At 43.0% G+C, this 9,994-nt stretch overlaps 1 protein-coding gene across 1 annotated transcript; it reads right to left on the bottom strand.

The window, feature by feature from the left end:
• Positions 1-6,372: 6,372 nt before the first annotated feature.
• On the bottom strand, positions 6,373-8,374 carry LOC119659559 (leucine-rich repeat-containing G-protein coupled receptor 4-like). The gene has a single exon (XM_038067708.1). The coding sequence runs from the start codon at positions 8,226-8,228 to the stop codon at positions 6,624-6,626; it is 1,605 nt and encodes a 534-aa protein (XP_037923636.1). The 5' UTR covers positions 8,229-8,374; the 3' UTR covers positions 6,373-6,623.
• Positions 8,375-9,994: the final 1,620 nt, after the last annotated feature.

Here is a 9,994-nt window from a genome sequence, read left to right as displayed (position 1 = left end):
GTGGAACAATTCGCAAAGAAATCATTTCCCAAAAATAATTATCCATTCGTTGAAAATTTCCGTTCTAAATAACTCTCCTCTGGACGGTGGCTAGTACCACGTACTTGGAACGATTGCCAAACTCTAGACGAAAAATCAATTTAATGACAGGATAGGGGTCTACCAAATCAAATTTCTTGGATGTCCGAGAATTCTTATTTTGTCATTTCTCATTCATTTCAGGCATGCCGGTGTACTTTTGGACGGAGGAACACCGGGCCCACAATGACTTGCAAAAGTGTCCGAAAATGAGTAAACAGAGTGTGTTCCCGGCGTGGTTGAGGTGAAGTTGCCTTTGATTGTGAGCTCGAATCCAAGCCATGTAATTTAGTAATTACTCGAATTGGGTCTCTTTTACTTCTGAATGGGAATAGACGTTGAAGCTCGAAAGGGAGGAGACACGATTCAGGGATCGATAAGTTCTTAGAGGCATTGGAACCAGGGGTATCGCCGGGAGACATATCGGGAAACGTTAGGCAATTATCTGCTTCCATAAAGTTGCCTTTCATCCCCGGGAATATTTACAAATCTAAAAGTTTCTTAAAAACAATTCCATAAAAAAGTATCTTAAAGAGGAAACTTGGACGTCTTTGAAAAGAGCAGAAAAATTGTGGCATTACGACTCTGCTCCAACCCTATCAGCTCTTCTCATACCTCCAATAAAAAATTCACTATTCAGTTTCGAATTAGATACATAATCGGTATCTATTCTCTGCTTGTTTGCCTCAAATTAAGTTGGGATGAGGCTAGGTGAGCTACTGCTGTTTCCACTCTACCTCCTTCCACCCTACACACCCGCATCTCCTACAGACCTTAGTGTACCATTGAGGACCAACTTGAGGAGAGAATAGAAAGTGAAGTCATCGGCACTGCCTACTTGAAGATATTTCTAAAGACTCAATTATTCGTCAATCGGACAATGGAAGATGGGAGGAAGTCCAAGTCAATTATCTGCAACATAAGTTTATTTGGACCAAATAATAGACTTGACAAGAGCCAAGACATGCTGGAAATTGATTTCCTAGTAAAATACGAGGAGAGACGAAAAAAACTAGTGAAACAGGAACGGAAAAGAATTTCTATAGAATGATGAAGGTGCTCTGGGTTGACCGAATCTTGAAGATACAGGAAATGATGAGTTTATTAAAAAATTAAAATATCAGAAAAATGTTTGAATTGTTGCATTAACGATACAAAATTTTGGAACGGGTAATCACACACTTCCATCGATTTTCAATTCAAGAAATTCATTGAGTGAATTTTGGAGATGATGTGGAACTTTTCATTTGTGCATGCAGGAATTGTGTTTCTATGGAAAAGTTGAATTTTTAAGATATTTCCTAAGTGCGGGCTTTGACTTTTTCCTCTGACCTCAGCGCAAATTGATCTGGTCAGTTAAGTGGGCTGTTAACAAGCGGTATCTTTGTACACTGGGACACCAATTTAATATCGAAGACTTGCAAAAGTCTTATCGATACTGGTGAGGCCAAGGCTGGACCACTATTAAAGAGTTAATCCTTAAAATGTCTCCTGCGAAACTAGGCAGAAAAATCTGGAGAAAACGCAAAACCGCTATAATAATAGCAGAAGAAGACACATTTCCTGCTGAAATACGCTGAGACGTCCAGGTTTGGATACCCCCTCTGTTTATGAGCATTCTCACCTGTCAATTTTGTTGAAAATGGTAGGCACCACTTCCAGGAGGACACCTAAAAGCCACAAGCCTTCTATGTGTTGGTAGATGGATGAAATTGAAGGCCCGCGGATGAAGTGTCAAAAGCTCCGCCACAGCGTACGAAGGCTGAGAGGAGGCACGTATCAGAATAACAGAGTACAGATCGGCTAAAAGGAGACTGCACGCGCGATGAATAAAAAAAAACTGATGGCGGGAGCTTGTCAACGCAGTGAATCAGGATCCATGGGGATGAGGGTGGTCATGCGAAAAATATGTACTCTACGAAAATCCGGTTCAGTTGATGGTAAACAAATCGACCGCAATTTATGGGAGTTATTCCCTACCCATAACTTTCACATCGATGTCAGCAGCGTAGATGGCAAGGTATAAAACTGTGAGCTGTAGTCTTCATACCAACCACTATATAAGCTTCACTCCATGAACAGACAGGCGTAAGAAGCTCATTAGAATCAGACTGGTCAAAATGATACGTTCTGCCGGGACTCATCCCCCAGGCAATTCGCAGCATATGGTGCCGCAGAGGTGTTGGATGCGATTGGTTAAGTCGCCAATCTCAACGGGTAGCGTTCCTCGTAACGCCTGATGACAGAAATAACTTCAAATCCGAAAGATGAGCGCTGGAAAATATTTCCATGTGTCGGGGTAACTTTTACGAACATTGAAAGGTTTTTTTGAGGAACAGTTCACTGCTCAATTAAACAATGAGAGGGTAGAAGCGAATGGAGATAATATGAGGAGTAGCACAGGGATCCATCCTCGGGCTGGATCTCTTGAGCGCTTCCAACAATAGACTACTGGGGCTCGGGAACCCAGAAGAGTCGCACAAAGTCAATTATGTAGATAAAGTTACGGCTGTCATCCTTGGAGAAATTCGTCAGTCAAACATACCTTCCCAAAAAAGAGATTTCATGCTGGACTTAAAGAAGTCCTCGGATAAAACGACTGAAAATTTCCTTGCCCAGGTGGAGATGTCCTCAGGGATAGACGCACAAGCACGAGTTAAAAGGCAGGAGGTTGTCATACCATGTAAAAACACCGATTGAGTCCTGGGATATCCGCGAGCCCCTTGAAAAACAGTTTAGACTACTCACTTTGAAAGAGCCGACAATCGGAGGAGTTAGAAAGCCATATGGAGCCAAGCAAAAGACAACTATAAGCTTACCGGCAGAACCAGAGTTAAAAAAGGCGGCTGGTTAAGTAATAATAGGTTGGGTCATTTATCGACTCAGAGTGCAAGTGTCCCTTAGGTACCATAAATTTCGCTACGTAAGGCGAAATGAACGAGTGACAGGTCAAAAAGGTACAAAAAATGTGGTTGGGAGATTATATATTCAGGGAGTGCAAGGCTGACACTGAAAAGGAAAATAGGCAGTAGCAGATGTCCAGCATTTAAGAAAACCTTGGATGCAATGAAGAAATGAGGTTGATGCAAATCAACCACTGCGAGGGATCGTAAGACCTACTCTCCCAGACAATCTGTAAGAAAAGAGTCGAAGTGGCCGTAATCAGGGATCCCTACCGTACCAATATGCAGTATGAGTATCCAGAAATCAAGCCATCCAAGAACTGAGGGATTTTCCGGAAGTTAAATTCGTTAGGGCAAAAATAGCTTTTATTTTATACAGTTCCTATGCTCCACCAAGTGTGATGATGACACAATATGAGGAGATGCTAGATATGTTCATTTCGGATGCTAGAAATCGAAGCCCCCCAATACTGGTGGGTGATTTCAGAACATGGACTGTGAATTGGGGCAATCGAACCACGAGTACCGGGGCCGTATTTTACCCGAGGTGCTAGATTCGAAGCTCGACTTGGTACTTGCAAACACCGGAAATGTATCCAGTTTTCGAGGGTTATGTTCGGGCTATCGAGAATGGTCTTGTTTGTCAGTAAGCACTATACTCATAGCGACCATCAGAAAATTTCACTCCAGACAGAAAACGAGCCGGGTGACGATGTGCGTTCCCGTGGACCTGGAAATCAAGGTTAATCTGTGAAAGTGTTTGAAGAAGACGTATTTATAGAGGTGCTATTGGTAGGTCACAATCCAGATGGTGTCGATTCCGAAAATGTAGCACAGATGATGAGGCGCATAATGATAGCATGCGATGCTGCAATACCGAAGAGGCGAATCCTCGCAAATAGGCAGTTAAACTATTGGTGGAACGAGCAAATTGCAAAGTTGCGGACTACATGCTTTCAAGCAAGAAGGATCTGCCAACGATCTAGAAGAAGAGCAGACTTTGACAAGAAGAAGAATGTCGCGAGGGTGAACACCGTGAAGTTTGTCGAAGCTCTTCGAATAAGCAGAGTCGCGCTTCGTGGAAACTGACACAGTCGGAAACTCAGTGATGAACCAGATACCGACAGCATGTGAGGCTTCCATTCCCAGAGAGGCTCCAGCCGCGACAAGACTTTTATGTACTGGTGGACGACAGAAATTGCCGACCTACGCAGGGAGCGCCATAGATTCCGCCGTTTGGTACAACTTTTACACCCTAGTGAGGAGGCATGCCCCATGGAGGCAGAGTATAGATCCGCAAAAGGAAGACTCCGCAGTGCGATAAATAAAAGCAAAGTTTGCGGCTGGTTGAACTTGATCAACGAGGTGAATGAGGACCTGTGGGGACTTGGTTATAAACTTGTCACCCGGAAAATCGGGACTCGGCTTGGGTTGAAGTCAATAGTGCGGAAAGCGTCGAGGATTGCCCCCTTCTCACAATGAGAGAGCTCGAAGAAGCGGCTTTCCGCCATAAAAAATAAGATGCAAGGTCCTTGTTGTATTACGGTCGAAGTTTACAACGGCCAGACTTACTGCTCGGGGCGCTCAACATTTGCTTGAAAGGGGGCATTTTCCCTTGTCGCTGGAAGGTTGCGAGACTCGCGCTAATCAGCAAAGGAAATGAAGACCCGGACATCCCAGCTCTTTATTGACCGTGTAGGTTTGATACGGCCGAAAAAGTGCTTGAAAAGCTCATCAGGGGGAGACTCACTGAAACGATCCGCGCTGCCGAAGACTTATCCCAAAGGCAGTTTGGGTTCAGAACAGGAAGATCCACCGTGGATGCTGTTATGGAGGTCGTGTATGCATTTAATCGAACAGAGGCACATAGCTGCCGAGCTCGACGGATAGTGCTCCTCATAACGCTGAAAACCGCTCCCTGCTCTTTGAGACGCTAGAGGGCCAGAGGAGGATGGAAATCACGTCGGGGGCGCACGAATCCATCCAAGGCCGTTGTTAGCTCTGAGAGCTCTTTTCATTTTTAGCTCTACATGCTTGTTTCGAAGAAGCTTCTTACTTAGAGTAATATTGAAGGGTTGTACCCCTCATATCCTATCAAAACCAGCGATCAAATACCTTGGTTTAATGCTAGACTCGAAGATGAGCTTCTTCGAGCAAGTCAAAGCAGCAGCGGACAGGGCGGTAGCTTGAGTCGGTTAATGGCGTATGTAGGGGGCCCTATATCTCTAGGAGACTTCTTCTTATGGAAGCAGCGCAGTACAATTCCGTATGGCGCAGAGGTATGGACTGAAGTGCATCGTAAGCGCCTTGCTCAAGTGCAGCGACGGGGAGCTTTGCGAGTGGCGTCTGCTTATCGCACTGTCTCAGAATCGGAAGTGATGGTAATCGGAGGAGTGATCCCCGGAGCCCTCATTACTAAGAATCGTAAAGCTATCTACAGCCACCAGGGCGAGAACTTAAAAGAGGTGGTTACCCGTGAAGAACGTCAACGCACCCTTACCGAGTGGCAATTCACTTGGCATAATAAGCAAAGAGGCAGATGGACTCCGTGGCTCATCGACAATTTAGATCCATGGCTAGACAGAATGTACGACGAGATTGATTACTTTCTTACCCAACTTCTAACTGGGCATGAACGTTTTCAGTTTTACCTGCACAAGATTGCAAAGGGGGCTCTTCTTTTCGCGAAGAGGATCGAACTCTACCGGCGGACGAACCGGATGGCAAGGGGCCCCTTGAACTAACAACTCCCGTCCCGTTAATGAAAGGAAATCTCTGAATTGAAGGCTCCTAAAGCTCGGAGAGCAATGTGTCAAACGGGCAGCAAGGTCAAATAAACTGTTTTTTTAGCGCTTGAAAGCTCGAGACATCAATGGTATTTATCCGGTAATGTTAAAGGGGAGTATATAGCACCAAGAGCATCCTTTAGGAAATACCATTCTGGTGAGTCTTACTCGAGACTACGAGACTACTTCTTGGCAAAAGGTAAGAGTAGACTTCATACTAAAGTTTGGGGTGGAGGATGATTATTCAAGCTCAAAAAATTCAAATTTGAGCTTCCCATCGACCAGAAAACGTTAGGGTTGTTCTAAGTAGGTGAAGAACAACGTGTCCAGTGAGTCTCCTCTCCATTCCTTGGTTTACAACGTAGAGGGTGCAGCTCGGAAAGGTGAGTACGTGGTGGAGCTGTTGGTAGACGGTGAAGGGACTTTGACCGTGTGACCTTGCAAAAACTTTGTGATGCCGCCAGAGAGGATAACGTCGATGATACTACAGATAAGCGAATCTGTGTTATGCTATACTAACACAAAGATTGCGCTATCTGATAACTCAACACCCTGTCCGGATTTGATTATGCACTTATGCAAGTGTCTTCAAGGCAAACATAATATATTTCAAAAGAAACAGCAACTACGCCGTTGGATTACTCATTTAATATAATAATAGATATTTACAAAAATTTCTCCAGAACGACCGATCTATCTTTGTTAAAAATGATTGACATTGGTTCTCCTTAAGGTACTACTACATGCAAACTCAATATAATAAACTACAAACTGATAAAACTATGAACGAAAATTTGTCAAATAGATAAAAACTTGCACCAATCTCGAAACATTCAAAAAATGTATTTTATTGAATCTAAAGGCCAACATCTGAGTCGGAATATACACGCAATGTGCTTTGCCTAACCATCGAATTTCTATTGAAATGTATTGTCAAATATTGTGTTGCATGCAGGGCAATAAGTATTCCGATAGTTAACAAAACTGTCACCACAAACACTGAAACGGCGGTAGTTACAACTGACCCCGTGTTTTCACAGTGCGAGGGTTCATCTTTCTTTTCCTCCATCTTCTTTTCACCTTCTTTCATCTTCTTCGAATGTGTTAAATTACAGTTGACACCAGCATACGAACTCCACTCTACAAAATTTGCTGGAACTTTCAAAAGGATATCGTGTTTCTCACAATATTTTAGAATATTTGCAAGGAAACTGCAATTGAAGAGGTTGCCAGCGATGCTGAGCTCAGAGAGACTTGGATGATCCTCTTTCAAAGTCTCGTAGGGAAGCTCTGCAAAATCGTTCTTGTCTATATACAACTTCTCTAGTTTTTTCAGTGACTTCAGATGTTCAGGATTCAGATGGAGTAAGTTATTTTCAGATAAATCGAGGGTAGTGATTTGCTGGGATAGGTCCAAAAGATTTTCTTGTTTTGAATTCAAATTAACATTGGCCAACCGCAGCTCCTTGAGGCTTTTCATTCTGGAGAATGTAGATATGTCACGCAGTGAATTGTTAGATGCATCCAAGACTTCCACGTTCCGTAGCTCTCCAAAATCAGCCAAAGTTTCGAATTGATTTGTTCGGATGTCAAGTTCTCGAATACTATCTGGATTTGAAATTTTGACAGTTCTTAGGTCGTTGTTGGGTATTATCAAACGAGTAACTGGTCCAGTGATGTTGCATTCGGTAAGACGGGATCGAGTAGCTTTCAATGTGTGCACTGATTGCAAACTGATTTTCCCGATTATGTTATATGAGACGTCAATTAAGTTCCAAACAGGGATATGGGCCAGGGATGACGAGGCGAACACAAGGAGTTGGTTATTGTTAAGCAAAAGCGTTTTCAGTTTTAAATTGTGCCGAAATGTTACTGCGTCAATTAATTCAATGTGATTGTACTCTAAATTGATATATTCCAGATTCTTCAACGGTGCAAAAACGTCAACAGGTAGAGCTTCAACTTTATTGTTGTTCATGATTAGATCCGTTATGTTGCTGGCTCCCCGAAAGGTGTTATCCGCCAAATTAGCAATCTCGTTGAAACCTAATCGCAAATCCTCCAAGGTAGGCACTTCAGCAAATGCATCATCGGGAAGATCCTTTATATGATTAACTGTGAGATCTAAAATTTTGACGCCAACAGCTTTCTTGAAAGCGTCTTTTTCGATCGATTCAATCCGGCAGTTTTGAGCGGTAAACTGGACCAAACTGGGTAGTATGGGGAACACTTTTGGCACCTGCTTTAAATTCGAATCGACAAACTGCACCTCCGTAATCCAGTGAAGATATTCTGGCTCAAATTTAGTCGTGACGTTGTTGTATGTCATTTTTCTGATAGTGCACGTTGGCATCGATGTTTGGACGCAATACTTTGAAAGTGTAAGAGTTTCGCATCTAACGGGTGGATGCAAAACAAATCCACAGAGGATAACCCATATCACGCGTATAACTATTTCCATTTGGAAGTCGCAAAAACTTGAAAGTCCCGATAATTACCTCAAACACACTGGACCTTGGGCTTATGTATAGAGAAACCTTAAAGATCGTATCACACTATCGAGCCTGCTGGGAATACTGGAGTTTATTACTTGTCTACCCGCCTATGAGATCCGGACCATAACTGTTTCCGTAGAAAGTCTCCACTATTCAGTTAACTGATCTACAGAATCCGGTTACATGTTTATTAAATTCGAGATGTAATAAGTCAATGCAAATGTAACTTAGCTATGAATCAGAGAATACTGTCCAGTGATAACTACGATCCACATTTATTAGAGCGCATATTTTTCGGAGGGACTCATTGATGATTGATATTTTTTCCATACTTTTTAGGCCCAAACAAAGGTTATAAAACATATAAATGGGCAAACTTGAATGAAATGCTTCTACCCGAAAGATTCAAGGTAACTTCAGAGTTTTGCAACTCTTAAATAAGAAGGTAGCAGGTATACGAGTATAACTAAAACTGGTCACTCCGTAGAGCATAAGTACCGCAGTCGCGGGCCCTTTTGATGCCAAAACTCCCAATACAGGGGCCTCCCAACACAATGGCAAGAAGTAGAGTCTGATGAGTTTTGAATCTTAGAGCAAATCGAAGTGTTCACAAAGGATAACAACTTCCCCAATCGGCAGTTAGAGACTTCTTTGAAATCGAGAAAGTTCTAACCAGATCACAATAGTAAAGAAATAAATGTGTCCCATTCTTCAATGCAACTTCGGCAGCGCATATTGGAGGATATATCGAGTCTGTTATACAGGGGCGATGTGCACCATCCGAATTCATCATTACAGCCAATAGCGAAACTAACTCGTCGGCCCGCTCCTTCCCTTCTATATTCCTATAATAGGTAGATTTTGAGAAAATAACCCAAACTGTTCACTTCATCCCTGCACTGCTTCACCAGTACGGAGGATGTCACCATTAACTTTGAAATGTTGATGGTGGGTTAGCTGTCAGACAAAGCAGTTAAATTTCACCTAGGGGTCCTCCTCATTCACAGACAAGCCTTCTGTATTTCCAGCACCTGCGCCTAAAGGATGCTGACATACCCTGAAGACTGTACAATGTGTTTCCGAGAAAAATACGACTACGTCCGTGTCATAACATCATTTGTTTCTAATCCCACTCTAGTTGTGAACGCCGTGAGAATGTTTCTTCTAAAGCACAGCCTTTGTGTAGGGTAGTCAGTTGTATTTGGCCATATTCTTCATGGTAGTGAATACGGCTATAAAGTCTTGGTAATTTTAACACCTGGGGCAATGTATTTGACATGGATGCCGACCAGAAGGAAGTACTGGAATACGTTGACCGTGTCCGTTTGGCAACCGCACATACCTGCACTATCCTCTGCACACGTGGACCTTCAGATCTTACTGAACAAGGTACTATTTTATTCACTCCTCAGCACAGACCCACAACAGAACTATTAATGAGGATTGCACGAACTACGGCTCTACATATTCATAAACCTATTTTCCGAAAAAACTCCACTTTTCCACCTTCCCTACTTTTTGCAATTGAAAAAGAGTATGCCGCCACCTTTATGTCTAGTCTCCAATTTAGCTTCGCATTTAGAGTCATTCCAAGTTACCTCACCACAATGACACGGAATATAACTCCCTGAGGTTAACTTATCTCCCTTTGAGGGTGAGCTGTCGCTCCTCTAGGGCGATGTGTAGCTTTCCAGGGGCCAAGCCTCTCGTCTGCTAAGACCGTTGGTGAGTG

This window comes from Hermetia illucens, chromosome 6 (assembly GCF_905115235.1).
Source record: "Hermetia illucens chromosome 6, iHerIll2.2.curated.20191125, whole genome shotgun sequence".
Taxonomy (NCBI): Eukaryota; Metazoa; Arthropoda; class Insecta; order Diptera; family Stratiomyidae; genus Hermetia; species Hermetia illucens.
The sequence above is the reverse complement of the archived record's forward strand: the minus strand, read 5'-3'. Positions and strand labels throughout refer to the sequence as shown.